The 20,771-nt window shown below is 38.7% G+C and overlaps 1 protein-coding gene across 2 annotated transcripts; it reads left to right on the forward strand.

Moving 5' to 3' along the window:
• Window positions 1-158: 158 nt before the first annotated feature.
• Window positions 159-19,585, forward strand: LOC306845090 (3'-5' exoribonuclease HELZ2-like). Of its 2 annotated transcripts, XM_079377658.1 has the most exons (21): window positions 159-229; window positions 4,279-4,880; window positions 4,965-5,148; window positions 5,440-5,550; window positions 6,006-6,126; window positions 6,255-6,645; window positions 6,737-7,378; window positions 8,155-8,944; window positions 9,472-9,547; window positions 9,658-13,117; window positions 13,208-13,296; window positions 13,435-13,578; window positions 13,668-13,808; window positions 14,052-14,196; window positions 15,844-15,960; window positions 16,087-16,279; window positions 16,505-16,639; window positions 16,896-17,105; window positions 17,480-17,633; window positions 17,888-18,055; window positions 18,409-19,585. In XM_079377658.1, the coding sequence occupies exons 2-21, from the start codon at window positions 4,300-4,302 to the stop codon at window positions 18,522-18,524; spliced, it is 7,968 nt and encodes a 2,655-aa protein (XP_079233784.1). In that variant the 5' UTR covers window positions 159-229; window positions 4,279-4,299; the 3' UTR covers window positions 18,525-19,585. The 2 variants fall into 2 exon arrangements, with proteins under 2 accessions (XP_079233784.1, XP_079233785.1); XM_079377659.1 differs by lacking the exon at window positions 16,505-16,639.
• The last annotated feature ends 1,186 nt before the right edge of the window (window positions 19,586-20,771 follow it).

A 20,771-nucleotide genomic window follows, 5' to 3' on the forward strand; every position in this document is an offset into this window, starting at 1 on the left:
ACGGTGTCTGTTTGCTTCCTGTGGATTTCATCAGTACTGAAACTGAAAGCTGAAACTGCGTTTGCAGTGTTCAGTACAAACACTGTCCAGGAAATGGAAAGTTATTCTTTAATTCTAGGAAGGGAGTGGCTTATTATATTGCTTAAACACCTCTAGACGCACATAACAGTGAGAACGAATGAAACATCAAGTGTTAGAAAACCTCTGGGACTGGAATGAATATGTGAAGGTAAGATGATGATATGCATTATTAATTCAGGCTTGTGTACATTATATTATTTAGTGGAAAATAATTCATGAAGCTTTGCAAAAAAAGATCATTGAATTGTTATCTGTGTAATTCAAAAGCTTGTAGCTTCAATCACCATTTACTTTAATTGCTTCTTTTTTCCATACAGTAAAAGATTAATAGGGACTCTATTATAATATAATATAAGTCTCTATTTCTGATAACATCCCCTTTTGTGTTACACAGATGAAATAAAGTCATACCCAGCATGTCAGAGTGAATAATTCATTGCATAATCTAATTTGGGTTAACTGTTCTTTGAGAGAAGGTGACATGAAGTTATTGTTATTGACATCTGGCGTACGCGCCTTGCCCAAAGTTAACTTCCGGTCCGTGTTTGTTCATCAGTCTGGCTAGTGGCGCTGACTACAAACGCTTATTGCAGGTTAGAGACTGCAGTGTGTCGATGTATAGAAAAATACTAGATTTTCTTTAAAATATACTTTAAAATACGCTATTAAGGCTTCTGTAGTAGTTTTTGCGAGAGAATTTTACTTCCACATCTGAAACGCGCCAAAACCGGAAGTGACGCATCAAAAGGGAGCGCGGTCCATTTAAACCACAGGAAAACAATGGATCGCAGACAGTTCGGACGCTGAGGAAATGTTAAATGTGTATTTACACTCGTATGACGGACCGCAGATAAAATGATGAGACTGTTATGCAGCCAAGAGAGCAGGACAGGCCAGGATTAGACAGAACAACGGTCAGAGAAGACAGATTGAGTTGATGTGAGGAGAACAGGGCAGGTGTTTGGTGAGAGATCAGTGTTAGATATACACACGTTAGCTAATGTAATCAGGCAAGTATTGATACTACCAGTAATAGAAACTAATAAGCGTTGATCAGGCGAGTCACACTCGTTAATATCCCACACTGTTATGTGATAGTGGTTTCTTATCACCACTTATCAAAGCATAGACCTCTCCAAATCAAGTCTGCTTTATTGTCAATTCTTCCACATGTACGGCACATACATACAGAGAATTGAAAATACGTTACTCTCAGACCCTTGGTGCATACAGTTAACATTAAACACGTTCAAATACAGATAACACAGTTTAAACATATGTACATACAACTATACAGCTATACAAATGAGGACATTGTAGAAAAAAATAAAGAAATAGATAAAGTGGCATAAGGCGCATGGCAGAATAGATAGAGTGCAAACCAGTTAAATAAAAACAAAACTGTGCAGATATATGTGTAGTGCAACAAGAGCTTATCAGTCTGAGGACATTGTAGAAAAATAAAAAAAAAGAGATAAAGTGGCATAAGGCGCATGGCAGAATAGATAGAGTGCAAACCAGTTAAATAAAAACAAAACTGTGCAGATATATGTGTAGTGCAAGAAGAGCTTGTCAGTAGGGAGAACAGTCCTTATATCAGACTATCTGAAGAGATAGTTTGCAGTCAATGTTGGATGAGGTAGTGATCAGTCCAATGCTGCACAAGTGACAGGTGCTGTCACAGTTTTTAGGTTGGTGTCAGCCTAAAACTCATAGTGTCAGAGTTCAGTGTTGTATGGGGTAAAAGAGGGGAGGGGGGGCAAGGACGGAGGGAGTTCAGCTTCCTGACAGCCTGATGTATGAAGCTGTCCTTCAGTCTGCTGGTCAATCTGAAGAAGCTGTGTGTCGGGTGGGTGGGATCACCTGCAATGCAGAGGGCTTTGCGGGTGAGACGGGTGCTGTAGATGTCCTGGAGGGAGGGGAGAGAGACACCAACGATCTTCTCAGCTGCTCTCACTATGCGCTGAAGTGACTTGCGGCAGGATGCGTTGCAAGCGCCATACCACAAAGTGATGCAGCTAGTCAGGATGCTCTCGATGGTGCCTCTGTAGAAGGTGCACATGATGGGGGCAGGGGCTCTGGCTCTTCTCAATTTGCGGAGGAAGTAGAGACGCTCCAGGCCAGCAGACACATGTTTTAGGGCAGAAATCATTTATTACTCTAAGCTAAATACTTGTATACATGTATACATACATAGTTAAAGATTTTAATATTAAAACAGTCTGAATAATTTTGATTCTCAATTACAAGTTAACTCTATTTAGGTCATGACTACCTATAAGTAACACTTTTTGATGCCATTTGTGTAACACAATCAATAATGACAGCATACAGACAAGGGCTATGGTGCATGTGTTGTGTCAGCTATTAGAAGATAGTTTACAGAGGAAGGAGGACTTTATAAAGGTTTTGAATGGCCTCATTTTGTTGACAATCAATAAATAATAAATCACAATCAAGCAGATTTGCATTTATGGTTAATTCAATTCAGTTTTATTTATACAGCACTAAATCATAAATATTATTTCATAGCACTGTTAATACCCAACTCAAAACACAACATTTCAACTGTTAATATATATATATATGTGTGTGTGTGTGTGTGTGTGTGTGTGTGTGTAGATGTACCAAACATATACTACCAAAAGAAATACCATCTGACCCATTTAAAAACATTTAACAATCTTTCAGTCTGGGTATCACACTAATGTGTTGTTAAAGTGTGTTAAATGGTGAAGGCTGTGCTAGATATACACCAACAGCCTCATCATGTTGATCCTCTGGAGGGATCTGGAGAGAGGAGCAGGTGTAGTGGACATGACTGGAGGGATCTGGAGAGAGGAGCAGGTGTAGTGGACATGACTGGAGGGATCTGGAGAGAGGAGCAGGTGTAGTGGACATGACTGGAGGGATCTGGAGAAAGGAGCAGGTGTAGTGGACATGACTGGAGGGATCTGGAGAGAGGAGCAGGTGTAGTGGACATGACTGGAGGGATCTGGAGAGAGGAGCAGGTGTAGTGGACATGACTGGAGGGATCTGGAGAGAGGAGCAGGTGTAGTGGACATGACTGGAGGGATCTGGAGAGAGGAGCAGGTGTAGTGGACATGACTGGAGGGATCTGGAGAGAGGAGCAGGTGTAGTGGACATGACTGGAGGGATCTGGAGAGAGGAGCAGGTGTAGTGGACATGACTGGAGGGATCTGGAGTATTCCTCTCTCAGACGGCATATGCTGGGAGAAGCAAACACAAGTTTAGATCACATTCACTGCTGACCATGCTTTTCCACTTGGCCTCCATCACATCTGTTAAGTTACACACCACCGCGGTGTTTGAAGCAGATGCATTAGTGAAGTCCAGTCTCTTCAGCTGCACTAACGCACCGAGGCCCGGAAGATACCATCCTATTTCTTGTTAGGAAACCTGTGGACTCGATGTCCTGACAGGCTGGAGTTTGTGCAACCTCCACAAACACAATAATTTACCATGACAATGATAAATTGAAATAAAAATAACTACTGAAAACACACTGACTCGTGCGCGCTCAAAGCAGAGTGCGGCACACGACTCCCTCTCGTGACGTAATATGATGTTGACAAAAAAAAAAAAAACGTTTTTTGAGAACTGTCAAGGAAAGTCACTTTTTCATCTAAATTTGTGCCCTCGCGTCTTGTAAAACATTTTTAAATCCTGCATTAATGGTTCATGTGGTATTTTCATACAAGGTTATATATTAATTTGAAAAAAATAAATAACCTGAAATATGCACTTTAAAGTGATGAGTAGACTGAAGTTGGGCTCAGGTTGTTGTGCTGTGGGATGTGTTTCCTACATTTATTTATTTGTGCTGACCAAACTGACCACCACAAATTGATTTTCCAAAAGGCTTTGACTTCATTAATAAACATGAGCACTGCAGGTTTCAAGCATTTAAATTTGAGCATTTAGCATTTTTTAGCCTTTAAATTTATCTAAATGTAAAAGTTTTGTTGGCAGGCAAGTCATTTTTAATTACCATGCCTTTTATAAAAACATGAATTACTGTATGTAAAGATATGTTCCTTACAGCTAGTATTCACTAAGTCTGAAAATTAGAATGCATAATTAAAATATAATTGCTTAAAAACAATAACCAAAAAATGAAGTTGTAAATAGACATTGTGAAATCTTAATCTAATTGCAAATTATTTCTTTTCACAGGAATTTCATGTCTTCTAAATCATGGCCCTTGCAGGAAATCAATATGCTCTTCAAACATTAAAAAAGAGGTTCAGTCTGTGTGTCAGATGTAATAAATGCTGTAAAAAACACAATGAGATTTCATACTCACTTAACCAGGTCATCCATAACTGTTCTGAAGACATCCTGCTGATCAGGCGGAAAGGTCGAAAATCAGTGTGGAGGCCTGTTGCCCCCCGGCCAGGTCGTCCCAGACCTCAAAAGTATGTTGTTTGCTGGTACTTCACTGAACAAACTGGATGCGAGCAGTATGGAAGTAGATGTACCTTTGCTAGGAGCTCAGAGGAAGCAGCGCTGTGGAACACCATGAAGCATGAAAAACTGACAATTCCTCAGATTATGAATATGATAAAACAAAACCAATGGACGCTGCAGTCAAAGACTCAAGAGAAAGGAGGACAGTTTGACTGCACATTATGTCAAGTCCACTTCCCAAAAGCTGAGAAACTGATGAACCACTGTTTCACTGTGAAGCACAGGAGACTGATCTTTGAAGATACCTCTCAGACTTGGAAGTACCGAGATCCACCACCAACATACAAGGACCTGAAACTGTGTGGAAGGTATTTATGGCAAGTGTGACATGCCATTAAATGTTTTCTTGTGTCAAAGTATGATAAAGCAGCCTATAAAACATTCTCCCATAGATCCCTGATATGCGAGTATGGTGATAATTGCACAAAGGCACACAGTCAAGAGGAACTTCGTGAATGGGAAAAACGAATCAAGGCTTCACGAAAAAGAGCCAGAGATGCAGCCGAGATGGGTTTACTGTCCTATCAGGACAAGCTGTTGGAGGAATACAGACACAGCAGCGACAAGAAAACCATCGTAAGTGGGCCATTCAGTAATGAACAGTGTATAATATCATTAGTGAGTAAAGCTCTAGGACAGTATCCCAAATGTTGACAGATGTACCTCTGACCTTTGATACTTTGCATTGCTACTTGCTGTTATTTAGGAGTTAATTGCAGTGTTATAAATGCTAACAAATAATAAATTTTTTTGGCTCATGCTATTTTTTATTATATATATTTACACCCAAAATTTAAATATAATTGTGGATTTTTACAATTGCTTTTTACAATGTCATAATCATTGATTGAATCAATATTCCTGCAGGTCAGCGACAGCCTTCCTGAAGTTTCTATCAGCTGTGACCCAGATATAGACAGCGTCTATGTAAGGAAAAAGGGAATACAGTGTACATGGAATTTTACCATTAATTCTAAGGTTTGTATTTTAACACGTACACAAACATTTGTCTTTAATTTCCAAAATAGTAAAAATAGTTATGAAAAAGTTTAGTTACAATAATATAATAGTACCAGTTACCAATAATACTACTAAACTTGCTCTTAGTTTTAAGAATTATGGGGTTTCACTCAGCAGTGGTTTATAGGCCTACTTCTTGATCAGTTAAATGATGAAAGTCATCTCTTAGTCTCAAGTCCCTAAGTGACATAAAAAAGATTCAATTCTTGCAAAAGTTGTCAAAATGTTTAGCCAGTTTTTATTATCAGGTATATATGGTACAATAAATTTACAATACATATTCTAGTTTTTTTAGGTCTGTAATCTGCCAAGCACCTTTGTAACAGTTTTAGACAGCTGTAAGACTCAGTAGTGTAGGATAGCCTCTGCAATGACATTGATCTGTACTTCCAAATGGACTTAAATCCCTCCAGGAACCTCTAGAAGTTATTGCTTTACTCAGACGGGAACTGGGGGCGATATTCAGCCTCAGCAAAGACCCCAATGAGGAACGGACATATTCCACTAGTGCTGGGTATAAGAAGAGCCAAACAGGTGAAGAATGACTATTTCTAACAAAACTCTTAAAGAAACCTTATAACATGCTTTTACTAATACTTATTAATTGTTGAACTGCCAAGCTCACAAATCACTTTCACCTAAATTATAATGTGTTTCTGCAGAGTATGAAATCCCAGTGTCCTTCAAATCTGACCATCCAGGCTTGTATGAGCAGTGGGTAGTGTTTGACTTTAATACGAGACCCGTACTACGACAAAAAATCAAGGTCAGAGTTGGAGAGGATGAGTGTAAGGGAACACCAGTCTCGACCCCAGCACCTGAGATTCTGCTAGAAAAACAAGAGTCTGCCAGGAATCTTGAGCCCTGGAATGAGGAAAGCATGGAAATCATTCCTTTTTTTGAAAGAGAAGAGGCAGAGAGAGAGCTGATAAACAGATACAAGCTCATCAAGATAGATCAGATGAACAGTTTGATTAACCATGACAATTACAAACACAGCATGCACCATTTTTTATATCGGGAGGAAAAAGTAGAAGGTGAACTGCTTACCAGGTATATACATATATATTTCTTAGGTCTAAGTCCAATACTTGAAAATTGATAAAAATTCTAATGTTCCCTCCCTGTCCTAAAATATTTCCAGGCTCAATCTACGAGGGACTGCGCAGTTGCAAAATTGCCTGTCTGATGACAGGTTTGGACTGAAATGTGCTTATCCCGGGACACTTCTTGCTGCTGTGCCTCTGTCTCACCCACTCACTCCTGATGCTCCTCAAGGTTTCATAGTGAAAAGACAGGCTATCAGATCTCTTGTTCGTGTTGTGGAAAACAATGATTATCTTGGGCCTATTTATGAGGCTGAATTTCTAAAAGACGCTGCCACAGAGACACAAGTACTTTTGCAGCTTTCCAAACAATGCTGCACTGATCTGAATCTGCAGAATGGACAGCAATGTGAGATGGAAGTCCAGTTCCAGCTAAATCGTCTCTGGTTCTGTGAGATGCACAAGGCCATTGATGACCTTCCCAACTTAGACAAAGTCTTACCTGACCTGAAAAACAGCAACTTCTGTATTTCTTCTCAGTCAGATACAGGAGAGTTAAATGAGAAGCAGCAAGCAGCAATGAACTTTGTTCTGGGTGTAACAGACAACAGAAGCAGCATCCCACCTTTGTTAATTTATGGACCTTTTGGAACAGGGAAAACTCGAACCCTTGCAAAGATGACCCAGGCTCTTGTGCAGCAACCGCAGAACAAAATCCTGATTTGCACACACACAAACAGGTAAGGCACCACAATTGACCCTTCAAAGTTACTGACTCCCCTTAGCAGTGAAAAATACATTGTGGAGCAAAGAGGACACTGACAACGTGCTGAAAAACAAGACAGAGCAGGCACAGGTCGCATTAACCGAAAAATGTTCGTCATTTACGAAGGCCGTCCATCACGTTGACAGATTACACTGAGGGTGATCTATTGTAATTTACACTGGCACACCAACAACACAAAACACAGCACATTTTTTTCAACAGGGAAATTGCCTTTTAATATACATTTTTTAAATTGCATTCTAGGGATGCACAATATTGGATTTTTGCAGCTATCCGATATGCCGATATTTTTCAACTCATTTTGGCCGATAGCCAATGCCGATATATTTCCTTTTGTTTGGACAAACACCAAGTGTCTCCTGTGCAAAAATTATAAGCAAATTATTTTTAATTTTGGTTAGTTTTTAACAAGAAAAACTAATTAATGTATTCCTCTTATAGACAAGACATACCGGCATAATTTTTCATATCGGATCGATGCCGATATTTACATTTAAAGCTATTATCGGCCGATTCCGATATTGGTCCAATCATATCGTGCATCCCTATTGCATTCCTCTGGCAAAACAGTAGAGCAAGGTGGAAGTAAGGGCAAGGTCATGGAACTGATTCCCAGGGAATGCATAAAACTGATAAAAATGTATACCTTGAAGGCATCGTCATTTTGTAACTTGTGTTTCTACAATTTTAATTGTTTAATGCAGTCATTTCTCTTTTTTCTTGATACAGTTCTGGTGATCTTTATGTAAAAGGTCATTTTCATGAATATGCAACTGTTCATTGTGAAGCCAAACCTTTGAGAATCAAGGCAAAGGAAAGCAATCCCAGATCCACTGATCCCATCACTCTACAGTACTGCCATTTATCCAGAGACGGCAGTCATTTTGAGTTTCCTGATAAAGCTGTTTTAGATTCCACAAGAATCATCATAACAACAACTGCTGTGGCTCGTTTCTTCCATGACATGAAGCTCCCTGAAAACTACTTCAGCCACATTCTGATTGATGAAGCTTCGCAGATGTTGGAGTGTGAGGCTCTTATGGCACTGGGCTTAGCAGGTAAAAACACACGTGTTGTTTTAGCAGGAGATCACATGCAGATGGGACCCAAGCTCTTCTCTGTGAAACAAGGCAAATGCTCAGAACATACCCTGCTCAATCGCCTCTTCTATTACTACCAAGCTGAAAACAGTGACATCGCCAAACAAAGCCGAATCATTTTCACTGAAAACTACCGTTCCACAAAGGACATTGTGGATTTTGTTTCAACACAATTTTATGTGGGAAAGAGTGATGTGATTAAGGCTAGAGGAGATGTGCCTCCTCATCCACAACAACATGCCTTGCAGTTCCATCATGTAAGAGGAGAATGCTGTTTAGACCCAACAAGCATGTCCTGGTTCAATGCGGAACAAGTTCTAAGTGTTGTTGACATTGTGCAAGGAATAATGGAGGAATGGCCTCAGGAGTGGGATGGTAAAGATCCGAAATCAATCTGTGTTCTTTCTCAAGGCAGACAGGTATCAAACCAACTTATGCTTTAATTAATGGCATTCTGCTATTGTGTCAAATGTGACCCTTGACCACAAAACCTTAAGTCTGAAGTCGCTGGGGTATATTTGTAGCAATAGCCAAAAATACATTGTATGGGTCAAAATTATCCATTTTTCTTTTGTGCCAAAAAGCATTAGGATATTAAGTAAAGATCATGTTCCATGAAGATATTTAGTGAATTTCCTACCGTAAATATATAAAAACTTAAATTTTTTATCAGTAATATGCATTGTTAAGAACTTCATTTAGACAACTTTAAAGGCGATTTTCTCAGTATTTTGATTTTTTTTTTGCACCCTCAGATTCCAGATTTTCAAATAGTTGTATCTCGGCCAAATATTGCCCTATCCTAAAAAAAACATACATCAATGGAAAGCTTATTTATTCAGAAATCTCAATTTCAAAATTGACACTTATGACTGGTTTTGTGGTCCAGGGTCACAAATTTATGTTAGTGTTTATACCAGATGCTTTTGCCTCTTTTGTGTTTCAGGTGTTGGAGATCAGGCAAAGACTGCGTCAGCTTAGACTGCCCCGTTTCACTGTGGAGAATGCAGAAAATGTGCAAGGTAAAGATGATTCATCCCTCAAATGTAATACTATGCTATGGTATGTACAAACATACTAGTATTAATGCATGTGATTTACAGAGCATACTGCCCTTTTCCATATTTTGCAGGAAAACAGTTCAGAGTAATCGTGATTTCCACTGTGCACACCAAGGACAGCCTATTGGAGACGGACCGGACCTGTCTTGAGTTTTTCAATGACACACGAGTGCTAAACACCATTATGACAAGAGCCCAATCCCAAATATTTGTTGTTGGAGATGCAGTTGCACTTTCTTGCCAACAGTTTGGTATGTGCTGGAGACTATGGAGATCGTACATAGAGGATTGCATCAACAAGGGAAGTGCCCATGACTTTACCTTGGATTCTTTGAAACAAGATCTCCTTGAGATATCTGAGCTCTGCAGAAGTGAGGATGAAGACAACAGCGATAGTGAATCAACTACATCTGAAATACCAGACACAGAAGACCCAATACTTCAAGAGCTTCTTGATGAGAGCAAATACATAAACGTTGCATTGACAGAGGAAGGCTTGTTTCCAGTTTTTCAACATGAGCAATTTGTCAGTAGTGTGAACAACCAAATTACAGAACTAGATGAAGTGCAGTTGTTGACTGACTCTTCAACACATAAACGGTGTGAGCTGGTCATAGAGAGTTTTTATCAAGCTTATGCTAGACCACTTGACGAGCCCTCTCTGAGAATTAATATCAAGGGTAGAAAGAATATCGGACAAGCGTTCCCTGGAGACAAGGTAACAGTCGAGATCCTGAATGAGAAATTATATCCACCTACGGGTAAAGTGATCAATGTCCTTGAAAGTGCGGATGCTGTCAAAGAATTTGTCTGCACTATTGAAAGACATGACAATCAGGTGATGACACCTATCAACAAATGCATCACAAAAATCTACACACCATTTTCAAAGAACAAACCAGACCACATTGCTGTAAGAAATCCAGAGAATCACAAAATAAAGCGTTTCATCAAAATAAATGAAGAAGCACGTGGAAAATATCTCTTCATTGTCAAAGTCCTTAAGTGGAAGAAGTTTTCCCGATATCCTTTGGGGACAGTTGTGGAAGTGTTTCCAAAAATGACAACTTTAGATAATGGACTGAATATACTCAACATAGAGTATCAGTTGAGGAGAACACTTTCTTCATCTGTGAGAAATCAGATGCAAGACTTTCAAGGTGTCAGTTTGTTTGATAAGGGACGAAGAGATTTTCGCATGCTCCCAACATTCACCATTGATCCTGAAGATTCACAAGACCTTGATGATGCATTCAGTGTACGGGATTTAGGAGAGTGCTATGAAATAGGAGTTCACATTTCTGATGTTGCAAGTTTTGTGGCTAAAGACAGTGAACTGGACAAATATGCAAGACAGCTGTGCACTACATTCTATCCCAGTGGGAAGGAGCCTATACACATGTTCCCAAAAGAACTGAGTACCAATTTCTTCAGTTTAATCCCTAACCATGATAGACGAGCAATCTCCTTGATAATTCAAGTAGATACTAAGACACACTGCATAAAGGATAGATCATTTTGGAAGTCTGTCATTCGCTCCAAGAAGAAGTTTTCCTATGATGAAGCTGAAGACATCATTGAAAATCATCAGAATTCTGACCAGCTTGAAATCTGCCTTGTGAAAGCATGGACTTTTGCTGAGGTCCACAGGAGATTGAGGAAACAGGAAGACTGGTGCTACAAACAGCCAGATGAAGACATGACTCTGGGAAGAAGGCAATCTCACTTAATGGTGGAAGAGCTGATGATCATGTTTAACCACACGGTTGCTGAACGTCTTCTTTTTGATGAAACAACAAGGAGCATAACTCCACTGAGATGCCAGGACAGGCCAAACAGTGAAAAGCTCACTGACCTTTTTGACAAAAATGCCTCCTTGATTCAACTATCTGTTCACTTCTCAAGTCAAGTTCATCAGTGTGAACATGTGTCTCATGAACTGAATAACCAAGGTTTGATCCACCGCAGAGCCATGCCAAACCCTCAGGCTGGCATTTCTGATTCTGAAACCTTCCCCATATTAAAATCTGTTTTGAGATGCTTGAAGACAGCAGCAGAGCAGACAAATATCTACAAAATAATTGACTTTATTGCAACAGATGAGATTCACCCCCAACTTCTCCCTTTTGCTATTGCATTTAGGAGACTGTTTCACAAATCATGCGTCCTGCGTTCAAACTCGACACATGCCTCAAGAATTGGGCACTATGATTTAGATCTTGACAGCTATACATGGGCCTCATCTCCAATCCGCCGATATATAGATGTCATTGTACAGCGCCTTCTTCATTCTGTAAATGACAAGACAAGTGTTAGGTACACAGCTCATGACATCGATCTGTCTTGTATGGAATTTTCCAGGAAAAACAATCAACAATCAGCATATGAGAGGAAATCTAATGCTCTACGTTTTGCAATAGAACTGTTGACCCAAAGTGAAAGGAAGCTGGCCTACATTGCAGAACTCAATGCATCAGGGACAAACTTCAGATTATCCTTCCCACTTAACAGAAACTCTATATCAGAAAACTTAGACATTATGTACAGGGATCTTCAGTTGGCAGATCAACCACAGTTTGATGAAGCAAACAACTGCATGATCTTGAAATGGGTGCGAAGGATATATTCATTCTCCAATCCTCACATCCTTGCAGAAGTGAAACAGCAAACTCCAAACTCAGTCATGGCCTATGTCTCTACAAAGACCTGGAAATGCCTAGCAGATGCTCTTAGAGAAGACGATTGGGACAGATTGTTCCTCCTGATTGAGGAGCTTGATGTCAGCTCAAGAAACCATGCAAGACAATTCCAGGAAAGACTGAGAAATGCTACAAGTTCAGAAAAATCAGATCCCATGCATGCTGAGCATTATGCCGAACTGTCGATGAGAATAAAGCCAGGTGAGGCAGTCGAAGTACAGCTAGGTGCAGCCACGGCTCGGGGACTAATGACACCAGCAATTCAGCTGTTTGCTGTGCATCCAAAATTTGAGATTTGTTTGGAGCATGTGAAAGATCCAATCAAGTGTTTCTCAAAATATGCTTTCCACTCATCAAGGAATTCATACAAGACATACATGGATTATCAGGCAATATGGAAACCTTTGTGTGAAATGGAGTCAGCCTCCAATGCTGTTGCTGAAAATGAGAGCATTCTTATTGAAGATGCAGTCTTGAAATGGGAAAACTCTCGTGAAAAGAAGCTTCAAGGTTTTTTTCTCCTCCCACTGGACAAAAAATCTCAGTGGTCCATTGAATGTGACCTCAAGAACAGTGTCCTCTGCATTCGAACTAAGATTCACCAAAGTCAGAGAAGCCCCTCTCAGTGCACAACTCTCATGGATATCCCCTCTATCACTTGGGTGGCCCATGGCATAATTACAAACGTTGAAGAAAATGACTCCAAGGAACCGAAGAATTTGCAAATTGATTTTCAGATTAACCACATGCCCGTGACAAATATTCCAGAAGAGATATTCTCAGAGAGGACAAGATTTACTCTGGAGCTGATTCCAAAGCTTCTGCCAGATGCGTAAGACTACAAATTATAGATACTCTAGCTAACTAAATGTGTAAATATGTATTCTTTATTAATTATGAGTTTGTTTTATTTCTTTTGCAGGCGCAAAGAAAATGCAATTAGTAGTCTCACCAAAGCTAACCATCTTGTAAAAACTATAGCCATTGGTGGAAGAATCAACTCTGAAGGAGGTACTAAAGGCTGACTGCCTCTTTATAACATCTGTATTTTTAGACTCTACTGTCAGCACCAGTGATTTCTTAGCCATGTTTATCAAAATAATCTCTTCAAATGTAGTTTAACTAAATCTACACTAAATCTCTTCAAAGGAGCAAAAATTTCGAAGCAGTTTCCAGCCAGGTTTGAGATTGACAATTATCTCCCTTCTGGGTTTTCCAATTTAAACAACAGTCAGCGTAAAGCTATAAGAGAGGCACTGACCAACCCATTCACTCTTATCCAAGGACCACCAGGTGAGAGATATTTTCAGACTTTTTTGGTAAGGCCATTGCGCTTGATTTTCAGTCCTTTCATTTTAAATGAGTGTTGTGCATTTTCACAGGCACAGGAAAAACTGTTGTTGGTGTCCATATTGTGTACTGGTTGTTCAAGAATACTCAAAAACATCCTGCCTCCAATTCACAGAAGAAGGGAGCTGTTCTTTACTGTGGGCCTTCAAATAAATCTGTTGATGTTGTAGCAGGTAAATTTACTAGAAAAATAGTGGATTATTCAGATATTCAATACATGAGGAACTTTACATTTAGTATGCACAGTAAAGATTGCAGAATTAGTAAGAATATGGTAGTATCTATTATGCTTTTCTATATAATTATCTTCAGTATGACATATAGTTATGTGCCACTAGTAAAGCAGCAGTTACACAATTCAGATTTAAATAGCATCACATTATCAACATTACTGCACTTTAACAAATGTGTTGCAGGTCATCTCCTAAAACTTCGAAATCAACTTAGACCTCTCAGAGTCTACAGTGCTCAGATGGAGATGTTGGAATTTCCTTACCCAGGTTGCAATCTAAAGCTGTCACGCAATTCAAAAAGAGGCGAAAAACCCAACACAGAGCTTAGGTATTTGCCAAATAATGTCCATCTATCACTTATTTGAGTGAAGATACTAACTACAAATGTAGTGTGTACAGTGCCTTGCGAAAGTATTCACACTCCTTCATTTTTTTCACGTTTTTATGTTAAACTGCTTTAAATACATTTTGCCCACATCAATCTACACTCCATACACCATAATGACAAAGCAAAAACAGCATTCACAACTTTATAAATTTAACTAGAATAACTATTTAATAACTAAAACAAGTACATTGTATACGTATTCATTCCCTTAACTCAGTACTTGGTTGAGTCTTTTTGGGTATGATGTGACAAGCTTTGAACATCAGCATTTGGCAATAATCCTCATTTGGCATCAATCCTCTTCTCTTCACCTCTCAAGCTCTGTCAGGTTGGATGGGGGCCGACAGACATTTTCAGGTTCCTCCAGAAATATTTGATTGGGTTCAATCCCAGGCTGTGGCTGGGCCTCTCACAGAGTTGTCTATAAGCCACTCTTGCTGTGTGCTTAGGGTCATTGTCCTGTTGGAAGGTGAACCTTCTGACCAGTCTGAGGTTCCAAATGATCTGGACTGGGTTTTCATTAAGGCTCAATATTTTAGTGCATTGAGCTTTTCTTCTACTCTGATGAGTCCCTGCTGCTGAAAAACAGCTCCACAGCATGAGGCTGCTACTGGCTCACTTTACTTTTGGGATGGTACTCTGCAGGTGATGAGCAGTGCCTGGTTTCCTTCAAACATGATGCTTAGAATTGAGGTTCATCAGTCCAGAGAACCTTGTTTCTCACAGTCTGAGGGTCCTTTAGGTACTTTTTGCAAATTTAAAGTGTGTTTTCTTTTGCCTTCACTGAGGACAGGATTGAGTCTTGCCACGACACCATAAAGCCCAGATCGGTGAAGTGTTGTAGTGATGTTTGTCCTTCTGTTGGTTTCTCCTATCTCCACATACGATCATGGAGCTCAACTATAGTGACCATCAGGTTCTTGGTCACCACTCTAACCAAAGCCCTTCTCCATTAATTGCTCAGTTTGGCCAGGAGTCCAGCTCTAAGAAGAGTCCTGATTGTTTCAAACTATAAGGGTAACAGAGACTACATGCTTCTGTGAACCTTCCATGCAGCAGAATTTTTTTCTGAACTCTTCTGCAGATGTATGGCTTGACGCAAACCTGTTTCTGAGCTCTACAGGCAGTTTTTATTTATTTATTTATCAGGGCTTGGTTTTTGCTGTAATATGGATTTTCAGCTGTTAGACCTTTTATTAAGACGTTTGTGCCTGTCCAAATCATGCTCATTCAATTGAATTTGCCACAGCTTAACTTCACTCGAAGTGTAGTAACATTTACATGCAAAATAAATGCTCAATTTCATCTGTCCTGGATAAGGGTATGAACACTTATGCAATTGAATCATTAAAGTTTTTTATTTTAAATAAATTTGCAAATATGTTAAACCTGTTTTTTTTGTATGTTTGTTTTTGCTTTGTCATTATGATGTATTGAGTGTAGATTGATGTGGGAAAAAAAGCTATTTAACATAAGGCAGCAACATTACAAAATTTGAAAAAATAAAGGGGTATGAATACTTTTGCAAGGCAATGTATGTATGTTATATATTTCAATAACAGATGTGTATTGCTGTCATTTTATTAGCTCCATTGCACTTCACCACCTGATTCGAAAAGATGGCAACCCATTCTCCACACAAATACTAGCTTTTGATATGAAAATCGCAAGAGGAGATGCACTCACTAATGAAGAAAAGAAATTGTAAGTATGGCTCTGTAACTACAGTACATATCACATGGATTTTGGTTCTATGTTATTGTTTCTTGTTTGTTGAAAATTGTTTGCACTAATTTAAAGTTGAAGACATTTTTTGTTGTTTTTTTAAAGCTACAAAGACGTTCTCCAAGAGGCTCGGAAACATGAATTACTGCGGCATGATGTCATCTTGTGCACTTGCACAGCCGCCTCAAACCCTACCTTAGCTAAACTCCTCGACTTCAAACAGATCATCATTGATGAATGTGCCATGGCAACTGAACCGGAAGCCTTTATTCCACTAGCGGCTCATAAGCCTGAGCAGGTACGACTCCAAAGCAGTGTTTGTTTCAGACAAACACTTAAACCTGGACATTAACAGCATGGATTGGTTGAATAACACACATTAAAGGTTATTGGAGGCTTTAGCATAACATTCACATCAATACAGGTAAAACAGAAAGAATTCCATGATTGCATTGAAGAAAGACATGCAATAGAGTTGAATCCACTTCTAGGTTCTTAATATTGTACTAATGTCATGTTGTAGATTGTTCTTCTGGGCGATCATATGCAGCTGCAGCCTGTAGTCCACTGTGATGTGGTGGAGCGACTGGGAATGAGCAAATCTCTTTTTGAACGTTACATGGAGAAAGCACTCATGCTTGACACTCAGTACAGAATGGTAGTAAATGATCACACTATAGCTTCAATACTGTATTTCTATCTAAACATTGGTCAGTTACTGTACTTTTTAATGTTCTTTAGATAATGGCAGCTCTGTTTTTTATGTAAATGTATCATTTTCAATCAGCAATAGTATTTATTATCAAGCAAAATATGACAATGATCTAAACAACTGAACCGCAGTAGCTCTATTTTTATTTTTATAGTTCAAATTATTTCAAATTAAAATTTCTTAAATATCTTGTCTCTTACAGCAAGAAGACATCTGTGCATTTCCATCTGAGGAGTTCTATGAAGGACAGTTAAAAACTGGAACGTCACCCAAACCAAGTCTCTTCCTTACTAAATCAAGGCAAACATGCATTGTTTTCGGTCATGTTGAAGGAAAGGAGAAAGGTCTGGTGGTCTCCACTGAACGGGGGAATGAAAATTCAAAGGCAAATGTGGAAGAGGCAGAAGAAGTGGTAAGAGCAAAATTAATTAAAGTGTAATTTTGGGCTATACAGTGTAAATTAAAGCATATTGCCTATTGTGTTACACACAAAACATAGCATATTATTACAATATTTACATTTATGTATTTAGCAGACGCTTTTATCCAAAGCGACTTACAGTGCATTCAGGCTGTATATTTCAGTATGTTCAATATTTAATTGAAGGATGCCTCCATTATCTATATACATCCCCAGAGGTCTGCTAAGGCCCAGATATGCATGTGGATATTTCACATACTGCTGCTACTACTCGTCTCTCACTCCACGGTTTCTCCATTTTCATAACAAAACGAGCTAGAAAAACTAATTATTATTATTTGATAATTGTAATAAACTTCCTACAGGTGCGGATCGCCTTTCTTTTGACTGAGGCTGGGATAAAGACCAAGGACATTGCCATTCTCACACCATATAATGCTCAAGTGGCAAATATTAATGAGTCCCTGTCTGATAAGAATATAAGAGGCATCACAGTCAACACCATCATGAGGAGTCAAGGTAAGAACATTTTCACAATAATGAGTCCACTAATGGCAGAGTGAACATCATTAAGCATTAACTCGTTTACCTGAACCATGACGGTACATTACAACTAACCATTATTTAGCTCCCTTTTATACATTTGAAAAATAAATGTATAATAAACATATACAGGAATGCTATGTATTTTTAAGACACAACTAAACACTTTCAAGACATGTAAATACAGTTTATTATTTCTGATCTGTTCTCCTTTGTTTGTTTGACCACAGGAAGTGAATGGAAATATGTCATCATGTCAACTGTGCGCTCTTGTCCTGAATCTGAAATAGAAAAACGACCAACCAAATCCTGGAATATGAAACGACTTGGATTCATCATGGACCCACACCAAGTTAACGTGGGCATCACCAGGGCTCAAGAGGGCCTGTGCATCATTGGTTAGTTACACCGTCTAGGCTCGTGCGAGTCAATAATGTGTGAAAAAGTGGATTTGTAACACCTGTTTTTTTTTGTTTTATAATGCAAAATAACACACATATTGCAGTTTTAATTTACAGTCATTTATGTCTCTTAAGCATGAATATTATTCAGCCCTAAAAAGGGTATAAAAATGATATAAATATCATATATCTTCACCTTTTTTTGTGTGTGTGCAGTTTATGTTAATAGTGCCAGGTTTAATAAATGTTATTATAATTACACTAAACCTTTTTTATATGTATTTTATAATTATCAACAGTTTTATATTTGATGCATGGATTACAGCGCTGTAATTCTGCTATTTTGACAGGTAATGAGAACTTGCTGCGGTGCAGTGTGTTGTGGAGAAGACTTCTGGATCATTATAAGGAGAAAGGATGTGTAGTGAATCCTGCCCGGCACATCCAGGTTCAAAAACCCCACTAGAAGTCTGGTGAGAACTGCTAGAAGATGATGAGCTTCATGCTGTTTTATTTCTGTAGCTGCATTTGCGTTATAGCTGTGTTAAATGTGCACTTATATACTCTACATTTACTCATTTATACTTTGTGAAATTTTTGAAAAATGGACACCAGGGAACATTGCACTTCATCAGATCTGTTGGATACTGGTGCTATACATTAATATAATCATCAAATAACTACTCTTGAATGGCACTTTAGTGTACATTAACTTTTAATTGTATATTAATCTGTTTTAGTTTTGGAAATTGGATTGTATTTCTATTTTAATTTCAGCATTTTTGTGAAATTTCAAGTTTGTAAGTTTCAAGAAAAACATTTTTGCATTAAATCTGTTTTTTAAAAAAAAAGACAAAGATAAAGTAACATTTTTATTCACCTCAATCTTCAAATCAATTTTACCAGCACAGCACCACTAGACTATGACTAATGCAATGTTAATGTTTGACCACTTAGAGGTGCTGTACTAGCATATGAAGCAAATACTAAGGCAAATTGCAATTAGTAACTGTAGATGATTTATTTTTAGATGCTGTTGAATTATTTGTATTCATTCTGTTTTCTGTTGTGTCTGTGAGTGTATAAATGTAATGCAAGAACCTGAATGTTCTGTATTTATTTGCTCACGTGTATAAAGATTTATCTATTAAAGATGTATATATTTCATAATTTATGTTTACTGTTCAGCTCTTTTCATAATTTGCTCAACAGCCGATACAGGAGCTGCAGAATGTATTTGGACACCGAAGTCACAAATAAAAATGTGATTGATTAGATCTGTATCTGCGTTTCTCTTCACTAGTGTTGCTGTTCTTCATGTTGGAGTCTCAATATGCTTGAATCAGGTCGTTTTGAAGTAATTTAAATCACAGGCATAAAGAATCATATAAACTAACATCATCCACTGACACAATACTGACTGTCTTCATCTTCAACACACTTCCATCAAATGTTTTGCTTGTGTTTGTGCTTCTTTTTGTTTTGATACATTGTATCTAATGTAAAGACATTAAAACTTTTTTTGTGACATTAGTGTATAAATGCTTTTTGGGGCTATATTTTGATATGTAAGACACACACACACAGAGAGAGAGGGGTGTTAGTAAGGGGAGACAGACGCCAGGCTGGTTTGGAAAAGACTCTGAAGAGAGCTGTGGTTTTGCGGGAGTGTGACGAGACATGGCAAGAAGAGAGAGAGAAACCACTGATGAAAGTGGATAAATGAAGGAAAGACATTACTTGAGAAGCACAATTGTGTAAAATATGAAGATTTGTTTTGAGAGAACATCTTGGAATTGCATGTGCATTGATCATACATGGGAGAAAAATAAACTTAAATGAACAAGTATTCTCTAAAAACAAGTTTTAATTATTGATTCTAAAGTAAATGGATGGAAGTTATATGAAACAAGATAAAAATGATTATGAGAATGATTTTTCTTGCATTGCATTGCATAAAAGATATGCATCAAGAAGCTGTGAGTATGTGCTTGTGTGCATGTAGTGCATGTCTTGTTTGGAATTGCATGCATGTATGCACATGTGTGTGTGCGTGTGTCTGTGTGTGTGTGTGTGTGTGTGTGTGTGTGTGTGTGTGTGCACCTGGTATTCATCACGTCCTGGGGACCAAATGTCCCCACAAGGATAGTAATACCAGTAAATCTTAATCTTGTGGGGACATTTTTTGGTCCCCATGAGGAAACAAGCTTATAAATCATACAGCATAAAGTTTTTTGAAAATCAAAAACTGCAGCATGTTTCCTGTGAGGGCTAAGTTTAGGTGTAGGGTTGGTGTAGGGCAATAGCACATACAGATTGTACAGTATAAAAACCATTGCGCCTATGGGATGTCCCCATAAAACATGGAAACCCAACATGTGTGTGCGTGCGTCTGTGTGTGTGTGTGTGTGTGTGTGTGTGTGTGTGTGTGTGTGTGTGTGCGTGTGTGCATGTATGCACGTGTGTGTGTGTGTGTGTGTGTGTGTGTGTGTGTGTGTGTGTGTGTGTGTCTCATTAGGCTGCGAGAGGCTGGAGCTGCAGCAGGCCATCTACTCTCACCGCAGCCTTTGATGGGGTTCAATCAGCACCACATGAGACAGGGAGAGATGAAGTGGAGAATGGAGGGAAAAGATGTGGGATGAAAAGTAGGAGCGATAGGGAAAGGGGGGCGGAATCTCTCTAATGCATGATGATGAAATTCAGGACATTACGG

Source organism: Barbus barbus, assembly GCF_936440315.1.
Source record: "Barbus barbus genome assembly, chromosome: 25".
NCBI classification, from domain to species: Eukaryota; Metazoa; Chordata; class Actinopteri; order Cypriniformes; family Cyprinidae; genus Barbus; species Barbus barbus.

Bases quoted from the DNA above. Each gene is read 5' to 3' on its own strand.
- LOC306845090 (XM_079377658.1), top strand. From the start codon at position 4,300: ATGGCCCTTGCAGGAAATCAATATGCTCTTCAAACATTAAAAAAGAGG. The intron at 6,127-6,254 runs GTGAAGAATGAC...GTGTTTCTGCAG, and splicing joins GTATAAGAAGAGCCAAACAG to AGTATGAAATCCCAGTGTCC. The intron at 6,646-6,736 runs GTATATACATAT...AAATATTTCCAG, and splicing joins GAAGGTGAACTGCTTACCAG to GCTCAATCTACGAGGGACTG.